At 41.5% G+C, this 21,313-nt stretch overlaps 1 protein-coding gene across 8 annotated transcripts in view; it reads right to left on the reverse strand.

Moving 5' to 3' along the window:
* msi2b (musashi RNA-binding protein 2b) overlaps nucleotides 1–21,313 on the reverse strand; it is a 244,615-nt gene that overhangs the window by 152,856 nt on the left and 70,446 nt on the right. For all 8 annotated transcript variants that reach the window (XM_061086625.1, XM_061086621.1, XM_061086624.1 and 5 more), the window contains exon 6: nucleotides 17,333–17,425. In XM_061086625.1, coding sequence (XP_060942608.1) covers nucleotides 17,333–17,425 — 93 coding nt within the window. The remainder of the gene's footprint in view (nucleotides 1–17,332; nucleotides 17,426–21,313) is intronic.

Here is a 21,313-nt window from a genome sequence, read left to right on the forward strand (position 1 = left end):
AATGTTTTCCTCGATTCATATTTTCAACTGACATGAGCACATTCATGATGATGATTAGAGTGGCCTCAGAATGTGTTGGGTGGCGCAGGGGGAAAGCGGCGCAGTGGCCACCTCTCCCAGGAAGCCCTCCAATTACCGCCCAGCAGCGCGAGGTGTCTGCTTGACTCATCAGGACACGTGACACCCACGAGGAAGCTCACAGATTTGAGGCACTCTGTCTTTTTCTGGCAAGTCCCGTGTCTCTGCCTTCGTGACTTTTAATCTAATATTTTCCTTTTCCCATCACCTCCTTTTATCTCCCTTCCTCAGTTTGTTTCTCCTAAATTGAAAGTAATTCCACAGATATCGACCATGAGACATTGAGGTAGAGGAGAGGGTGTTTTCTTTTTTTTCTTCCTTTTTACTGTATTGCCGTTTAACTCAGCATCTTCTTTGTATGAGAGTCGGAGGCAGCTGATGTGACCTAACCTTGCCACCACATGGTGACTACAGTGTCAACCCTACTTGCCTTCCTGCTGATGACACGCCGGCCATGACAGTCCATCAGCTCCTCTCTCTGGTAGGAGGCACTCCGGTGCTCTTTTGTTTTCCCTACTTAAATCTCCCCAAAGTCACTTTCAAGGTCTGTGTTTAATAATCAGCTATAGCAAGGAGATACGTCTCCAGCTGGCGAACATACAAATACAGGGGCTGATTCAGTCACTGTTGCCCCAAAAACACATTGCCATTATTTAATATCGATGAACTTCAGCATTATAATGTCCAACGTTTCAATGCTCATAATTAAACTTGAACTAACTTGGACATATGGTTACATCATCTCCTAGAAGTTATATTCATATAGGACTCTTTAGGTTCTGTAGGAAACTTAATTGTTTATTCCCTGATTATTAATTTCTTCAGTTTTATAGAGAATATGTTGTTGATTTTTTGATCAGGTACTTTGAAGAAGTCAGTGAGCTTAAGGTTGTTTCTCTCTCTGACAGCCGCTCATCTGATCAGACAATGTGTTTACAGTCTTTGGTTTAGTTCTCCTTCCCGTCATCATTAGTGCTGATACCAGGACCAGCGGTAACTTGCTGCTCAGCATGACTCGTCGTGAACATGTGACAACAGCCTGCTCTCTGGTTGTCAATGACTTCTTGCCACCACCTTCACCTACAAATTTAAACGATGAATCAGACAGCGTAGGTCCTCGTGCATTGTTAATTTATAGTCCCGGGAAGGAAGTTAATAATTCAAGAAGGCATCATTGGATTCAAAATTAGCCCCTGAGTGAAGAATGAGTCATCAAACAGTTGAAAACATTTAGCAGGAGGAGAAAAAGAGAGATTTGGAGAAAATGACCCCATAAAATAAGAAAAATGTAAAAAAAGGTACAGGGATAAAATATATTTTTTTTATTTAATGATTTATTTTTCATCTAAAAGGGCATTTAAGAGGGACATGGCTCAATTATACCAGAGGACATGAAAGAAACTTAATCAATTTTTCTAAAAAATCTTGTGAATGAGGATAAAATAGGGAAAAAAATGCTATAATGATATTTAATTATTTTAAACATTCAGTGAAAAATGGGAAGTTGTGGTTTGAAACATTTAAATATAGGGCAACAAAAAACTTAAAAGAAAGTTGAAACATAAAAAAAAGAGAGTTTATGATCTCATGGTGACTTGTCGGCCACACAAAGGTCGATGTATCCTGTGGCTCTCTCTTCCTGCCGTCTACCAGCCTCCTTTCCTGCTCTTCTTCTTCTTCTGTGGTGCCTTCTTGCGAGTTTTAAATAATTTTGTTAAATCATGATTGTATTTTGTGATGCTCATTTCCAAACTATTCCGCAAAAGAGCCAGTGTGCTGCATTGATGAGTTGAGCTAAACCAACAGAGTATAAAATAATTCTATACTTAACATTTAGGGACCAATAGACAAAATGTTGTAGGCATTTCCTGACAAATCCCCACGTTTTTCTTTTTGGAGTTTATTCAGAACCAGTTCTTTGTAACAAAGCCTTCTACAGAGTCTGTCATTAGAGGTTACGTGAACGTTTTTTTACTATGGTGAATCACTGTGCCCCCTGTGCCTGACCCACACTGTCTGAAAGGTTAGCAATGACGACAGAGGCTATGTCTGAAGCGCTCACCAGGACTTCCTCTGGCAAACAGAACCCGCGGCTCATGAGGCAGTTTCATCGATAGAGCCCTCGGCCCCGTTCGAACCTCGCCCAAGCGAATGTGGCAGCCATGCACAATGGAGAACAGATGTGGTATATGGTCGGGGTAATATAGTCTTAGTCTGCCTCTGCTGCACCTGATGATATGGAGCCAAAAGAGGCATTTGTCAAATGCGATCAGGTGTGATGGAGCGGGGATGGAGAACGAGGGGAGGGAGTGGGGGGGCTGAACAGCTTGGACCCTGCCAAACTCTCTTCAGAGCATCAGCTGCAGGGCGACAAAGACCACCCCTACTCGAGGACAGCTCTTTCCTCAAAGGAGAGTATCGCTTACAACAAATCCTAAATACAGAGGAGAGAGCTTCAAAATCAAACCATTGCACATTTGAGAATATTTAAACTCTGGGTGATTTACTGCGCACGCTGAAATGTTAGGCTCAACAAAGGTCCCCCCTCCAAAGCACAATTCATTCCCAAAATACCATAAGGTCAGATTTTAATCAAAGGTAAGAAACACTCAATTCTTCATTTCTGTGTGAACTATGGCGTTATCTCCCTTCTGCTGCTCTTTTCTGAGCCTATAAAAAAAAAAGATCCACAAGGTCAGAATAAAGGCCAGTCCAGTCCCCCGAGTCGGGCACTTGAATGGAAAGTCTGAATCTGATTTACAGTTTGGCCACATGTGCAAGCTGCCAATGACTGGGCAGTCAGCCAGCCTGAGTGGGAGCGGAGAGGAGTGTGTCAGCGAGGCTGCAGGTAGTAATGAATGCCGGCCTTGTCTCAGTACTCAGAGAACAAAAACAGTTTTTTTTTTGTATACACTACAACAATTATACTATTAACACAAAGTAATAATAAATGCTAAATGTAGGTATGAGGAAATTAACTGTTGAGAGATCAGATCTATGTACATAATCAACCTTTTTGGCTTGGTTCACCAAACCAGCCTCTGCCGCCTGTGTTGCACTTCTAAACCCCCCCGTTCGTAATGACGCGCTCATCTCCTTTATGTAAGGGTTAGATTGCATCTCTCTCACATGTGTTTTATCCTCAAACCAGATGGCAATGTGGTGATTTACATAAATGATTCCTAATTAAAAGAGGCACACCATTGGTGGATAATTTGCAATAAACCATTTATTTTGTTCCCCCCGACTTTGCCAAAGCAAAACATTAAACCGATAACCAATATACGAACATAATTCTGATATACGTGTCATTTTGTTAATTCAAATCTGTTGCACCATGGGATGAAACTCGTGCTGTTAAAAATACCATTCACACTTTTAAAAACTGCTTCCGTGTGTTCATAAAGATTCTTCTTTTAGGGTAGTTACTGTCTAAATGAAGGAAGAAATTATGAAAATGAATGGTTAGAGTGACTAAGATAATGACTATGAGCAATAAACTTACATAAACTGGCTGTATAAATTCAAAGTAAAGATACTGTATTTCTATTGAACATTTGAAAAAGCCCTACATTTAATATTAACACCAAAACAACCTAATATGATCCAACAACATTGTTTTAGAAGATCCTGAACAGTTAATCATAAGGTCAGTATGTTGGCCAAAACAAGGCTATTATATCATATCAGAAAATATGGCAATAGACAAAAAATGTATTTTCCATAGGAATGCCAAAGAGCAATAACAAGTTTATTTTTCAACTGTCAAATGTCCTGAAAATCATTCATCAAAATAAATAAAATTATATATATATATTTTATAATGTGAGTCATGTCTGCACATAGACAGTGAATTAAACTACATCCAGAACACTGAGCGTTCAGTAAGTCAACGTAGCCATGTGGTCACCTCCAGTGTAGCATGTTCAGGCATGTCTGCTCAAACACGGGCATCTGAGGTGTGCAAACACTCATTGGCATCCCCACAGCTCAGACTGGCACACAGCTCCAGTTTGGTTGGCTCGATGGCAGCAGGGGCACACCGGGGCCAGCAGGGCACGCCGCCACATCTGGACTTTACATTAAGGCCAGCTCTGCATATTGAACAAAATGCTGGTACATGCTTTAAATGAGCAAACTATGGGCAGTGAAGGCGTTGAATAGAAGCTCTACAAACACACAGTGTATTTAACTTGTGATCATTCTTTCTCCGGAATACATAATGGGAACGGTGCGTCTCTTATGGAAAGTGTTTGTTCGCTGTGTTTGAGTTAAAGCAGACACATTCTCATGTCTATTGAGATGTGTCATGTTTTCAGCTTGTCACTTCTATTCACCCGACATTTCTGCATTAAACAAGGTTTGAGCCAAAGTGATACAGCACCAGCAGATGGTCCAAATGACAATTACTCTCAAAGTCTACAAAAAGAAACACTCAATTCAAATGCATGCACACAAAATATAGCAGCTTCTATGTCTTGATAGGCTCAGTTTTACCACCTGAAAATAACTTTATTATACCCTTGCGTTGCCCGGAAGACAAAGATGATTTAATGCAATCAAACCATCACTTGAGGATGATACCACCTGTCCATTTTGTGTTCTCCTCATCAGTGTTGGGAGTAACGGCGTTTAAGTATAACGGCGTTACTAACGGAGTTCTTTTTCAGGAACGGAGTAATCTAATTAATTACTTTTGTCATCGTTACAACGCCGTTATCGTTATTGATAATGTAAAGTGGCGCGTTACTACAATTTGGTTGAATGAAGCGTGCGGTGTCATATTACACCCCAGCTGCGTGGAGAGAGCAGGGCGGGGGGATGACGACACCGTTGCAAACGCGATGATGATTGGCTGGGTGGGCGCGCGGATGCCCTGCTCACGCTGTCTCACTGCACGCTCTGACTACAGCTCAAGACAGCGACAATGGCGACGAGCCAGGGAAATTCAAACTTCGCTGGCTGCGGTCACAGGAGTTAAAGGATAAGGCTAAGGCAAGTTTGCTGGCAGAGTGCCGTAAAATTGTCCATGAAGAACCACAGCCAGGTACCAGCAGCACATCTTCACATCACACAGATTCAGCCAAAGAGAGCGATTTCTTTGCTTTTGAGGAGGATGAGGACACCTCTTCAGCAGAAAACCAGGTGGCAGACTATATTAGATCTATAGAACAAAACTTAAACTCTCTGTGTGGATTTTCTCTCATCAAGTAAATGTCACTACGTTACAATGCTGCTACTCCATCTAGTGCACCTGTTGAGAGACTGTTCAGCCTGGGCAAACTTGTTTTCTCTCCGAAGAGGAACAGGCTGTCGGACAAAAGATTTGAAAAGCTTCTCCTCCTACGTTACAACCACTGGTTTAATTGTTAGATGAGAGGAGTATTTCAGTATAGATAGATTAATGCATTGATCCTTTTCACTGAGAATGAACAACATGTTAAGCTACATTGAGAGTTGGATAGTGCTCTGTTTATTGTGCAATAATATACAGGTTCAGAGAATTGCACTACTTAAAGGTCAAATTTTTGATTGTTTCTTTTACAGAGATTTGCACTATACTTAATGGCCAGATCTTCCTTTGTTACTTTTTACCCAAGTTTACATTTGCGTGTTTTGCACTTGATTGCAAAGTGTGAATAGCTGAATATTATTTATTTTTAACATTTCATTTTGTTACTGTTCTGAATATTTAAGAGTTGGATAGTGTTATGTTTATTGTGCAATGGTATACAAGTACAGATAATGGCACTACTTAATGGCCAGATTTTCCTTTGTTTCTTTTTACCCAAGTTTACATTTGCACTTGAATTTTATTTTCAATATTTATTTTTATATGTTTTAATTCTATGCATCATATGGCAGGCTGCAATCTATTGAGTTCAAATAAATATCAAATGTTCTAAAATACTGTATATAGTGTTTTTATTCTTCAATCAGTTAATATAAACATCTTTGACGTTAAAGATGTTACAGAACGTAACAGCGTTATAAAACATGAAAAATAACGCCACAGTTACTTTGCTGAGTAACTAATTACTCTAACAATGTGGTAACTGAGTTACTAACTCAATTACTTTTTGGGAGAAGTAATTTGTAACTGTAACTAATTACTTTTTAGAAGTAACTTGACCAACACTGCTCCTCATATTACATTAAAATAAAACAGCTGATCAAATCAAACTCTAAGACACAGTTTGCTCACTAAGGTTTAAAGATGTGCTTCCATCATTCTGAGGCCATGCGATTGTCGTCTGTGCTACCGCAAGAAGAACAGGAGGAAACCGGGAAGAAGAGCAGTGACACTAATGTGGTCACACCAATTCAATGAAATACAATTTATGCCCACAACTGTCAGTGAGAGGGAGCATTAACATATTACTGTCTATCATGCAACACAAAACAAAACAGCTGCCTTGACCTCCACCACTAGAGGGAGAAATAAGCTGATTTACTTCAAAAGAGAGTCAGGTATGTAGGATAATGTTATATTAAAACTATCATGAAATATGTTTATTGGTGACCTTGTATCTTTCCTGTGACTGTTCAGCAGTGTACTGACACACCTTTTCAGCAGGCATTATTTCATTTCCGTGGGTAATTCGCCTTTAAAAAAAGGACGACTGCTCCTTGGTGGCTTTAACAATGTGTGTTCAGCTGAAGAGACTGACGCTGGGCTGGCAGTGGGCTTATCAAAAACAAGTTGAGGCAACCCTCCAGGAGGCGAGATAGAGACGAGGATAAAATCCATGCTTCTGCTCAACTAACCATCAAACCTAATTACATGCGGATGGGACTTATGGGCCACATGTTGGGTTCAAAGTTTTCTGATCAGGAAGTAGCTTGGGAGGGGGGTTTGGTTTCGTGTAAGTGTGTGTGTGTGTGTGGGTGGGTGGGTGAGCAAGAGAGAGAGAGAAAGAGACGGAGAGAGAGAGCCTGGTCAATGTGTCCGTGACCAAAAGATTAGGCTGAGAGACAAGACTTGGTGGCAGATCTTGGCTCCGCGCCATTAGTTCAATCAAGCAGACTTATTTAGCTTTTAGACAATTCGACCAGAACCCTGAGATACCACTTCGCAAAATAAGCTAAAGATTATTCAAGGCATGGCAGCTAAGATAGGGATCCGTTGTCACTCTCCAGCATCTCATGCGCCCCCGCTCACTACATTATTCCTTTTCTAAGTGCACAGTTTAGAAAGCACACACACACACAGGCAAACAAACTAAGCCACAGAAATCACAGCGTATCAGACACTGAGGTCAGCAGAGAAAAGGTAAATGTAAGGACTGCCATGGAGACACAAAAGGTACACACACTTGTGAAGGGCTAACAGCATTTATGTAAATGCATTCCCTTATATATAACTGTTAGCTTAAAATACAGTTTCAAGGGGCATTCCTCTAATGCGAACTTTATCTTCACCCAAAAGCAAGAGATTTCTAGTTTTAATAGAAAAATATCTCAATTCCTTAATTACTGATCACATCCCCCGACCGTTGATTGGGTTCGATTTAGGGAAAAAGCAGGATGATTGTTTTGGTAAACAAGTAACAAAATCAGCCGCAAGCTTATTTAAACCACCACTTAAAGCATTAGAAAAAAAAACAGAGGCTATTTGCTCTCTTTGGTATTGGCATATTTATTGAGGGCATCTCTAAAGCTGGTGTCCAAAATAAAATTAACCTAAAATACCTTTCGTTAACACAAAAAAAATCATTTGGACTAATTGTAAGCTTGATTGAAAATTCGTAATTGTCTTGTACGGTGTTCAAGCCTCCTTCTGTGCCTGCATGAGAATCAAATTAATACTTTGATTGGCTCTGTTAACTAAACACACATTCAAATATAATACGGATAAGTGGACTCATTTCAAACCAATAATGTCAGGGACATAATCAGTGGTCAATTTACATCTGACTCAATGTTCTGTGCAATGCAACAGTGAACATGTACATTATAAGATGTCCCTCTCTGTTTAGTAAAATAGATGAGATGATATGTGTGTGTGTGTGGAATGTGTGTTGGCAATATAATTAAACTAATTAATACAAACCCATTTGGTGAATACCCGTATTCCTCTGTCCCAAACAAATCTCAAGATGAGCTGCTATAATTGCAGCGTTTTTTTTTGTGCCAGATGTTAAAGTAAACTCGATGTTAGCAGCTTTAATCTATTAGCTCGTTGTTCATAAGATTGCAATGTTGGATGGCCCACCACTGGGGTTCAGATATAAATACTAAATTGAAATGCTAATGGTCACATGAGGACAAATATCAATAACCTCACTTCGGTTAGATTGCCAATATTATTTTGGTTATATATCTCGACATGACAATTGAATGGATTGACATGAAATTTGACACAATCAAGGTTGAACCCTAATGTCTTTTGTTTCCTCCCCAATTTTCTTCTAGTGCCATCAGCTGGTCAAAATGTCACTTGTTCAATGTAATATCTCAACATCTCCTTGACATAATGGCACGAGAATGTTCTACGGACAGTCATGGTTACGAGATGATGAATCCTACGGACGTGTGCTATCTTTTGGTTATTATCATATACGTTAAATTCGCTAGCATGTTGTCATTGTGGAAATGTTGATGTTAGCATTTAGTAAAAAGCATATCAGTTCACAACTAAGATTATGTTTATGCAAAGCTGAGGTGCAACAGCAAATATGTTTTGTTCATACTCACACATTTGGGAAAAGATTGTTTTGTAGTTTCACATAGAAAATGTCTGTTAAGGTTTCCATTTTAAAAACAAACCCCAATCCGTCCCTAATGTTTACTGGTTTGCTTTTGTTGCTTTAACGTGACCAGAGACAGGCCTCTGGATGTGAACCCTGCTGTGACAGTCATGCACTTACATGGCATCCACCACTGCTATTAATAAATGTAGTGCTTCACTCAAAAATAACATTTCCTCTGAACCTAATCCAGCCAGTGATTGCATTTCCCACAAAACATACTGTACTTGCTGTTGCAGTTTAGTTGTATAAACTGTAAACGTCATAGTGTTGTAGTTGACTCATCTCATTTTGACAACAATACAGATATAAATGCTGCTAATGTGAGCAAAGGATGGAAACAGAGCTGGAACTCTCCATCCCATATTTGACCAAAACTAAAAAATGTTCAATTGAAATTACTCTAATGTGGTTCACTCCGCTCCAGGTAAATATTACTGGATGTAATGAGTCTATAACAACCAATGTTGGATTTTACAATGACGTTGCAATGAAACTTAAAATATTTTTTGTTACTAGTGTTTTGAGATGCTTGACGACTTTAAGGCCTTGCATCTGGGTAATCAGACACTTTTTAATGTAGCTGAGAACATCCAGACACACATAAGGACACACAGGCACAAACAGCAAGTGTTTCAGATGAGTGAAACCTTTGAGACTTCATTAGCCCTTCATTTTAGACCACAGAACATTGTGTATATGTCCATGTGAGAACATTCACCCGGTGATTTGAAGAAGGCTATGCGATGTGTGGGAGGCACTCATGACGTGAGTTGGAGCTGCCTGTGGTCCTGGCCACTTTGCAGTAAGTGGCTGAAGAAGAACACGCAGTGAGCTACTTGAAGTCATTTTTTTCCCCAACACTTGAACTGAAGTCACATTGTTCTATATAAAAAAAAAAGAAAAAAGACACGCTGTCATTATTGTGGCATAACAGTCAATCACAGCAAATGCTCGGTGCAAAGTAGAGGATATTATTGAACCTCATGTCGACTGCATGGGAGGCTGGGAAAGGGAACTAGTTCTAAAACTCACATTCAGCTGAACGTCTTTTTTTTCTTGCTTATACTGACTGCAAACTGGCAGATCCACTGCTGGAGACGGCAAAGAGGACTGTCACAATGTTCTACTGACACGTTCGACTGTTTCTTTCCCTGTTTACTGTAACCCTCGAAGATGTGAATAAAGCATCAAAGTTGCAGTTAAACCTCAAGCATGTCTTTAGTCATCACCTCGCTGGTTAGGCATTTGGGATGAATCGATAAAGAAGGCTGCAAAGACACCTTTAGCAAATGTCTCACGATCAATGAAGCTCTAGTTAGCTCAGATGTACGAGGAGCGTTGTGCACTGTCATCATTTGAGCTGTACTAGTGTCAGCTGCCTGTTCTCCAGGTGGTGCTGAGTCATGTTTCATGATCTCTGGTTTCTAAGAGCTCTACAGTTTGGGGCGAGGGGGGGCATGGAGCACTGACAACCCTCTGTTAAGAAAAAAGAAATGTCTGATGAGAATGAAAAGGGTTATTTGGGCTGAAAAGCAGTTTCGCATCCTTTTTAAAAGCCTATCAGGTGAAAGCTGAAATTTGACACCATCATTTTGTTTCTCATTTGGCTGTGGCAGGCAGAGACAGAGTTTCTGTCACTCAGAGGGCGGCGTTGTCTTCTGCGGACCTCAACTCTAATATGCTTGTCTCTACTCGTCTTAAAACATGCATCTGAGTCATAGCAAGGAAATTGCTATCCAAATCGGTATCTCTTGCTATTTCTCAATCTCTTTATAGAAATATATGTATTATATCGACCAATTCCCGACCAACAAACACAATAATCCACCATATATATATATATATGATATCTTCTTTTGAGGTCTTGTATACACTACAACAGTCAGTTTTCCCTCCGTCTGCACGACTTTTGTGTTAAAAGATATCTCCATCCAGTCAAGAACATGCTCAAACAAGTATGCCGAGCCAGTAGGTGGCAATAATCTCCACTTCTACGATCTATCAAATAACAGAGAAGAATGCTGTGATCCAAGTAATGTTGGGCTTACATGTACACCGCGATACACAGAGACCTGAGTTATTCAAATTTGCCCTTTGGAAGCGGTTGCAAAGATCTTTTTTTAAATGACATAATACCGATTTGTGTTCGGATGCAGATGAAAAGGTTTGTTTAGCTAAATATCTGAGATTCTGAGCCAAAACCTCAGAACTATTTAACACTTTGTCAATTCCTGAAGGCAATCCATCGGATCTCTCATGCATTAATCTACCGCCGGGCTCCTATCCTCCAAACCCATGTGCCAATCTTTAGAGCACACATACGGGATATATCAATACATTTTTTTCCGTCCATGTGGGAAATAAACTCTTTGAATCTTGGAAGTGTTCTCCCACACAGGATTCCCAAAGGATCGTGGTTTGCAAGGCTGAGGTGGAGGCGTCCACCTCCACACCAATCTAATGGTGAGACTGCTGCAAATTACTCATGACACTTCCTCTGATGACATTTTTCGACTGCCTCCCTGTTGAATGGCATCTCTACCCCCCACCAATACATCCATCCACCAACACCCTACCCCAACACACACATTAATTCCCCCCTTTATTCGTGTCACAATAGCACAGCAGAGATTGCTGCCTCCTGCCTCCACCTGATTGACCCCTTTGAGCAGGTGCTGGATCTGATCCAATCACAGTCAATCTTCTTTAAACATTTCATTCTTTAAGCAGAACAGGGGCTCAAAATTCCATCATTCAATGACCCGATCAGTCGCCGATAACACAATCAAGCCAATCCCGGCTTATCCTGAGGGAGCCATTTCAGGAGGGACAGCTGGGAGATGAGACTACAGACTTACAGAAAGGTGTCAATCTCCCCTGAGCCACCGCTCTCTTTGTGAGCCGCCCCTACGCCACCCCGATGAGTTGGTGCCCATCAGACAGGTATTTCTTAGGATCAGCAATAGTCAAAGATCAATTGGATTTTTTGTTACAGGTCTAATCCTTTAAGTAAAAATTCAGTAACCTGTAGTGAAGACACTCGCATTTACACTCACATTTGCTTTCTCAGGGAAAGACAGACACGCTCGCCAACAAAAATGATGTGAATACTATCGCTCAATTCTTCAGCGGCCATTTAAAAGGTACTCTATTGGAAATGTTGCTGGGCCACTGGGCAAATAAAGGTCAAGGGGGATATGAAATAGTTTGTCTAACTGGCCCTTTCCCCCTGTGTGTCCCTGCAGAAGCGTGGCCGTATCCACATTCATAGCCAATTCATTTATATTGCTCTGCCCTTCTCGCGGCTGGTCTCAGTCACTAAGTGCAAGTGACTGCAATGAGATTGAAGCCCCTGGCTAAATCTCCACTGTAAGGCACATGCTCCATCAGTGCTGCTCTGATCACTCCTTCTAATCACTGGAACCAGACTATATCCTTTGCTGATTGGCTAAGTCGCAGCAGAGAGGAAACAATCACAGAATGTCAGCGGATGATGGACACCGAGACGTCGGCGTGGTGGTGGTGGTCACTGTGAGCTACCATGTAAATGGCATGCAAATGTGCACCTGCACTAGCGGGAGGAGTGGAATGAAGGACTGTAGCCTTTTGATTAGGTTCTTTACGCTACTGTTAAGTTCTTTTTTTTTCTACATCAATCATCACCACGATTGCTATTTGACTCAAGTGTGTATTTGAGTTTTGCTTTCTTCAAAGCTCGCATCATGTTGAAAGTGCACTTAACGCCCCACTTCACAGATTGCAAGAAAAGCCCTATGTATATTTTTGCCGCAAAAGGTTAAAGAAAAACTCAAGTCCAAGTCTTTAATGAGACAAAGCAACAAGGTATAATTCTGGTGAACACATTACATTATTTATGAGTTTAAATACCTGGAAACCACCAGTTCTGTTAAGGAGCCAAGTTCTAGTCGTAAAATGAATTCAAACAGTCTTTAAAGATGGTCAGGCAGAGTTATTTCTCTGCCATTTATAAAACCTAAGGCTGTGCAAAATGTCAGCTGTGGTATTAGGTTACCAGAGCCCCAGAACAAATTTCCTGCACTAACAAAGGAATCTTTTTGTGATGCTTTTATGATTTCATTTCTTCCCCTCATCTGCTTCCTCTCAGTGAAAGTATGAGAGAAGTATGCAGTCGCTTCCTTGGCCGGAGGTGAAACACTGCAGAGACGGCTGCTGTAAGAGAGGACAGGACACTCTCACTTATATTTCCAGTGTCCTCCAACAGGTGTCATCAGTCTTACAGTCACAATTCATGACTGATTTCGTTTTTTTCCACCACAAGACCATTCTCTCATCTTAGGACTCTTTAGTGACCTTTCTATCTCTACTGTTATCCCTCCTGAACCCAGGAGCAGTGAAAGGGTTAAGCTCCTCCTCACCCTCCTCCACCTCCCATTCAGCTCCACCTCCAGGATCTGGCTCTGGACCAGTGGAGCATGAGAACCAGGACAGCCTGGACATAAAGGGGCGATTGTGGCAATCCAGCGACATGGAAGCAAGTGGCTCTGATGAAACTTAAAGTCAGCTCTAAGCATCCTCACCAAAGGAAAGGAGTGCAAGAGCAGAGTCAGTGAGCAGGAGATGCTTCAGCTTAGCCAAATAAAAGGACTATGAGATACACTCAAAGCTGATTACAATAAACCAATGAGGAAGCATTAGTCACCTGAGCTAATTATGCCTTGAATTGCTGGGAGAGCTCCTCTCATCCCCGGGCATGCAAGACTCTACCGGTTCGTCACATCCAAATTTATAAAGGTGTCATCACACATCCTCCCGTCTTTAATCAAGTCCGAGCCTCAGTGGGACATAACAGGGTGGTAGGTGTTTTGTTAACAGGTGTTAGATTTATTGGAAAGTAAGAGGGCAGCTCATTCCATATTTCCACAGAGCGCTGGTGCAGCATGATGGAAGGACGTCACTTTATCCACATGAAAAGTGTATTATTTATTAAGATCTTCCAACCAAAGTAAATCCCCCTACAACACAATCAATTTCGACACGCTCTGAAACTTGAATCCTAACATTTGGCCAAACAGTCTATATAAGAATTGTTGTGATATTAGTCAATTCATTATTTAGTTTCCAAGGCTCTAAAAGTATTTGGTACTTTCTTGGTTGCGCATGATAATATAACTGAGTTCCTTTGGATTTTGTATTTGGTCAAACAAATAAATATTATACATATGTAGATGTCTTCAATATCTGGAAAATATACTGTAAATTGTAATAATCACATTAATCAATGCAATAACAATAAAACATAATTTGAAGCCCTACATACATATTTCTTCACACTTTCTGCATAATATATACTAATACTATTACATAAATAGTAAATAAAATGTAATAACATTTTCATATTTTTTGTTACCTGCATAGGCTATTTTTGCTTGATTATCAAAGTAGTAAATACCATATAATATGCAGATATTATTAAAAAAGGAAAAACAATGTTTTCACTGTTGTTACCTGTGGAGACAAATTCTGCTAATGATGCAAACCACAGACAAAGGTAACAGTGGGAAGAAAACTGCATTAAAATGCTTATAAATTATGCACATTGCAAACAACCTTATCAGTTAAAAATAGCAGGAACAAGTCGACCAGTGAGGCTGACATACGAGCTGGGGGGGAAAATGCGATCGCTGTGAGCCAGCATTGTCTTTTCTTACAATTTTTAAGTGCACATAATAGCACAAACAGCACACTGATTAATTTGACTTTATTGCGAGACAGAAATAGCAGCAGCCTCCAGTGAAGAGTCCTTGAATATAAAGGGAGGCCAGGCAGTGCTGATAAGATTGTCTCATCTGGCTTGCAGGGCTTAGGTGCAGTGTGCTGCCAGAGAGCGGGGGGGGGGGGGAATAGAAGGCAGGATGTGGCGACTATTGGGCAGGTAATAGGATCCATCTGAGGTGCATTAGAATCGGTCAAACACAACCAGGCTTCAGCTCCATTCAAATGACTATTACAATCACTTCAAATGCACACCTTAAGCGTGTACCGGGGGCGAAAAACACAAAAACCGGGGGGCTCCTCTGAAGTTGCGCCAGGCATGTGCTCTTTCCTAATGGTGACGGCTGGGAGAGTGGCAGTGAGACTAATGTGTATGAGAGCTGTCAGCCTCTCGCCATAACAAACGCCTGACAGAATGGAGACAGAAGGAAGAGGCTGAGGCAGGAGGGGAGTGGAGTGGAGGGGAGGGGAGGTGTGGAGGTTACAGACTGAACCTGTGACCCAATTGTGGCCACACCAGCTGTTTCCCCTTGCACTGCCTCCCAACCACCGCCATCTCTGCAGACCACATCCTGCTAATTGGCCTGTGCTGCACACACACACACACACACACACACACACACACACACACACACACACAGTGAGAGCGAGAGAGGGTACTTGCTAAAACATATCAGTGAAATAGCTTGTTCCAAGTGAGGAGGAATATTTGCTGGTGCTTTAAGCTGCAGTTGCCTGATGATTGATAAGTGCTTCAAACATACTTCCCACAAATGTAAATGAGTAGCTGCCCTGCCACCATGCTGGCTAATGTCCCCCTTGACACGGAGACAGACAGACAAACTGATGACTGACACACTTACTGCAACCAAGATCCTATGGAGGGGAAACTCAATTAATTGGTTTTCCCTTCTATGGATAAGTCCTCTGAGTGGTGTGTGTGTGTGTGTGTGTGTGTGTGTGTGCGGCGATAATGGTAGGTTGCAGTGACAGGCAGGTTATTTAATAAATCCCAGGAATGTGAAAGGCAGAATGGAAGGACACACGCAGAACCGTACCTCTGCATCTTGTCTTCCACAGCCTTCAATATCTACTCTGATTTCCTTTTCCACTGAAGACACTCAAACCTGCTCGTTCACTCACACACACACACACACACACACACACACACACACACACACACACACACACACACACACACACACACACACACACACACACACACACACACACACACACACACACACACACACACACACACACACCTAATCATGCACCCACATAAATACACTTAATCGCTGACACACTCACGCATGGCAAGAGCAGTATGGCAGACACATCCAAGCATGCACAAGTAGGCTATAAAAGCACATGCAGAAACATGCACAAAACTCTCGCTCAATCAGTCTGATTTGTTGGTTTCCTCCTAAGCATTTGAGGATTCCTCAAGGAGGGAAAAAACTTTGTATAATCAAGTCAATTATGTCATTCAATCAAGTCAAAAATCATTTCAAGCCTTTCCTAGGATCAAATGATTGCGAAGTCGTGCTGGATATTTGCTCGCTGCGTTCTATTGTGCAAATAAGGCGGCTTTATTTGGAGCTGCAGACCAGGACATTGTGAGGTCTTCACTCCACTTTCCAGAAGGAAAAAAAAACAGCAAAAACAAAGTCCTTCACCGCACACAACACTGGGTTTTAAAGGGGAAAGGTGATTGCATATTGTCAGTTTCTATTAATTTATAACAGCTCTTTTGTCTCCTTCAGGACATGGTACATTATGTGCCCATGAAAAATCCATCCTCAGTGAAATTGTTTAAACTCAAGGTCAAGTGCTGATGTTAGAGGAACTGTATCAGCTGAAGGTGACCTTGACTGATGTGGAATATGACATGAGGGAAATGGATCTGCGCTCAGTGTGGGGAAATTATCTGTGAAATGCTGCCACTGTATCAAAGCCTGTTTGTGTGTGCACGCCCGTGTGCATGCGTATGTGAGAGCATGTGCATTTGTGTGTGTGTGTGTGTGTGTGTGTGTGTATACTATGCATGTCCTTGTGTATCAGCGTGTGCATATATGCCTCACACAGCTGGGGGTATCGGTCATGAGAACAGCATGTAGAAACTGCTTGAGATGCCAAAAAAAAAAAAAAAAAAGAAGCTGAATATGAATGAAGTGGGTGTGATTTTTCTTTCAGAGCCCCCTGGAATAATATTTTCACAATATCAGAACCCCCCCAACTTTGATTCCAATCTGCTTTTTGATATTAACGTCATGCCACATTCGATAAGAAAAACATTCCCTTTTTTTTTAGGGTGGGGGGGAATGTCACGGCAATTGCTTGTTTGCTCTGCACACACAATGCATGTCGTCGATCGTGCATGGCGAGTGTGCAGCCGTTTGCCATTTTCTTCCGTCGTGTTCTTGACGGAATGTATTTGTCTTACTGTCAGGAAAAGAGCCAGAGTGGAGCTGGCTGGTTTCTTTTAAAGCTCAAATTAGTGTTGGCTAGTGCCGGAGCACTGGCCGTGTGGTCCGAGCCACAGTGAAACTGTTGTGAAGCGATGATGGCTTCCTTTACACTGATTGTGAAGCTTTAATTAATCAAATTAGCATCTGTTTTGCCTTATCGTAATGATTATAAGATGGAAATTTGAGTTGTTTTGCAGTGGAATCCAAAGAGGGCTGAAATGCTGCTTATTGGGAAAACTCGACAAAAGGTGGTGATAATAATAAAAACAGCCTTACCTTCCCGAACTGTTCAAAATACTGCTTCACATCTTCCACTACTGTGTTGGCTGACAAGCCACCCACAAATATTTTCTTTGTTCTTGTGACCATCTGAAGAGAAAAGGGCGAGAGAAGGAGAAGATAAGTGACAAAGGCTTCAAATGTCTCACACAACACCTTTAATGAGGCTTTAAACACAGAGAGCAGCACCTGATGGGGAGGAAATAAAGGAGTGAGGACACATTGTTGCTCAACAGGAATGAACAGGTTCACACGGTTTCTGTGACGTCTTCGCAAATTCCCTTCACTACGACTACAAATAACGTTTAAATCCTTAAAAGTTTCTGTTCATCTTAAGACAAAATAAAAAGCAACAGAGAGTAATTTATTGACTTTTGTCGAACAATTAATGAGTGATGTCAGATGGAATCAGAGTGCATTAAAGCCTCATTTAGCTTCAAACTAAAATAATATTAGGGATTATTACCCACAGCATCCAAAAAGGGCCGGAACATCTGCTGCAGAGAGTACATGCTAAATTTAGAAGGAGCCATTTCTCAGGGAAATACAGTAACAACTCATTGCCAGCAGGACTGTCAGATCTGTGGGGCACGATTTTGTTTTTTGCATAGGCGCAAACTTGTGAAATGACTTTAATGCATCTGTATTAAACAAATCGGCCTAGAAAAAACAAGTCAAACAGAAATGAAAGATCTGTTCTATTTGTAGCATCAGGACAGATCAGCAGCTATAAGTTGAGAAGGATAGTATATGGTAAATTATATTAAATGTTAAATTATAGTATATGGTAAATGATTATGCATGTTTGACGAAGAGAGAATGATTCCCAAGTCAGTATGAACAATGTTTGTCTGCACCACCACACTTTAGGTTAGTAACACTGTCCGAGACTGAAAGAAAAAGCTATGAACTAGGACAATCTAAACCATTGATTGTGTATAAAAGCAAATGATGACGGTGTTGAGGTTCCACTGATACATGTGTTCAACCAGTGTCGGCTATCTATCATGACATTTCACCCTGTTTTTACAACATCAAATAACTGATCAAATACCAGACTTACTAGAAAAACAACCACTTGAACATGTTTCATGGTGACACCTTTCTCGACTTGAGAAAGTGTATTTTATGGGATGTCATGTCGTCCATCTTTTTATACAGTCGATGGATTAAAGTAATGGTCTAACAAACTATGTTGTTGACTTGTTTTTTTTGCAGTTCTTTGGCAGCAAGAAAAGACTGTTGTAGGTTATTATCAAAAACATTTCTCCCCATAATCATTACCTGTCTCCTATAAAGTACCAGATTTATGCCAGAGCTTGGGAATTTACTGAGATGATGTGGCATAAAATAATGATTTGAGACCCACTGCTCTGTAATCTTACAAAAAAAACCTTCAGAAATGGCAGAGAAAGTCACAGCAGCTGTCGTCAGAATTAAACAAAAAGAAAACCGATGGGGCGCAGGAGGAACACACTCTAGAGTCGCACGGCGTACAATCAAGAGGGTTCAAAAAGAGTCGGGCCCGATCAAAATGCTGACCGAAACACTTTCGATCTATGAAAGAGGCTTAACACGGAGAAAAAAAAGAAGCAACATTCGGCTAGAGCTGAAGTAACCATCTGTCAAGTGCTTTCCAGGTGCACGCAGTCTCCCAGGCTCATAGCCCGCACAGATGCAGGCAGCCTCCCACACACGGGTCCTCTCTCTTGTTACAGTTCGCTATTTTTTTTTTTTGCTGCTGTGATATTCATGTTTTTTTGTAAATCAGATGGCATTGTTTTAGCACAAAATTCAATTAAGCGGATGTATCAAAACAATGTGGATGTTTCAAAGGTCCACATCTATTCTCAGGAATGACTCCAATTTGAAAGTGGAGGAGGAGAACAGAGCTCTGTACACAGCTTGTAGCTGGAGGTGCAGCTACCAGCACAGATGTAAGAGTTTGGGTCAGAGACCAGCACAACCATGTATAAGTATAATCAATGTGTACTTACATTTACACAAGCAAGACCCTCATCATAAAGCTTGTGAAAATGTCCAGAAATCTCTGTCTGTGTGTGGTTTGCATATCTCGAGAATGGCTCATCTAACTGGCTCAACGCTTGTCATGAGTTTTGTCCAGGGCTCAACGAAGTTCAGTGTTGATGCAATTTGGACACGCAACACGTTCAACACCGATAAGGTTTGAATGAACAGGTGACCAGTGCTCTGGAGCGGCAGCGTCAGGGGGTCGTGGTTACAGCACGTACACAACAACAGGCGCTTAGTACGACACAGCAGGGCACTTTTGCAGTTTTCAGAAAGAAAGCATCACCACAGGCCAAGCAAACAGCCCACTCCAAACAGGCAGGTTTACAACATGCACTGCACTTGTTACAAATAATCCACAAATATACCATAATAGTAAACACACAAATAATTGAACATTAAATACATGTAAGTTTTGAGCATTATTGACATTATTTCACGTGCCATGTGTAGGTTAACTTGGATAAAAAACTTGAAAAACAAGATGAAAAGACTACATATATATAAAATATAAATAAGACCATTTACAATATGAAAACAACAAAGTGACCACAGTAAAAACTCCTCACTCGTCCTAGAGGACACAACCCCTTTGAATAAATGACCTGACACCCATGCTAACCTGCTAGCATAATACCTTCCAACGCTACACTACTAATGTGTTGAAGTGAACACATGTTTACATGCTAGAGTTAGCATGTTTAAACGCTGACAAAGGGACATTATGTTGCATGCTAAGTGCCAGTCGTCCCATGCAGTGTTGCCGTGGCAAGTGATGATCACCTCAAAGCTAATGAAGCCCAGCACCTGAGGCTGACAGACTGACGAGGTAACGCTGAGCCTGACAGGCCGAGGACGAGGAGGTTTTTTTTTTTATGTAAAAGTGTATAGAAAAATAAACTCTCTTCTTTCCTCTGGTGCCACCCGCAGGCTGCATATTTCCCGCTGCCCCACTGTGGTTTGGGATCTAAGAATAGCAAAGTTGTCTCATCCATCCCACAATTTAATTTCCTGCCGCGTAATGAGCGTTACAGGTTCACAGGGAAGCCCATGGCCATGGGGTTATTTTTTACCTACTTTGCAATGGACAGGCAAAATATCAACTGGCTGCTTTAGGGTTATGCACACAGCCGAGACCCAGCAGCTGCATCATCCTCCTCCTCCTCCTCCTCCTCCTCCTCCTCCTCCTCCTCCTCCTCTTCCTCTTCCTCTTCCTCTTCCTCTTCCTCTTCCTCTTCCTCTTCCTCTTCCTCTTCCTCCTCCTCCTCCTCCTCCTCCTCCTCCTCCTCCTCCTCCTCCTCCTCCTCCTCCTCCTCTTCTTCCCAACATCATGCCTCAGGCCTCAGGGGTTATCAGGCTTGGATGCTGCCTCTAGCAACCCCAGGCCATACAACTGCTGATAAACTGGCTTTGCAAGTATTTATCAACATCACGTTTATCATTGCTAATCTAAGTAAAAAAAAAAAGGGGGGGGCGGGGGGGAAACAGTCGATGTTCATCTCTGCCTGCCTCTCTACAACAGCTGCTTGCCCCACCTCCCTCCTGGGCCACCCATTCCCCCAGTCATTTTTCAGCCTTGTTCCATCAGGCTGCAGCCAGTCAAGTTTTCAGCCATGTCTTCATACTTTGACACGTCTGCCCAGTAGCTAATGGGATTTCTTGAGTACTGGTACCACCCAATTACTTTCTCAGTTGTTCTCTCAATGTTGACAGCAGACACAAGGCCTCATAGCTCTATGTTGTGTTCCTCTATGGCTGTACCATGTGGTGTTGCCATTGTTTAAGATACTAGGTACAAATTGCTATGTATGATTGGTTGTTTGATGCATTTTATGTCGCACAAAATGTATAATTTATTTACAGACTACTTAAAGATCTTTCATTATTCTTTTTGTCATGTAAATAGGCGGCAAGTGCAATAACACAGAGCCGACAGAACGAAACGAC

Source organism: Limanda limanda, chromosome 14, assembly GCF_963576545.1.
Source record: "Limanda limanda chromosome 14, fLimLim1.1, whole genome shotgun sequence".
Taxonomy (NCBI): Eukaryota; Metazoa; Chordata; class Actinopteri; order Pleuronectiformes; family Pleuronectidae; genus Limanda; species Limanda limanda.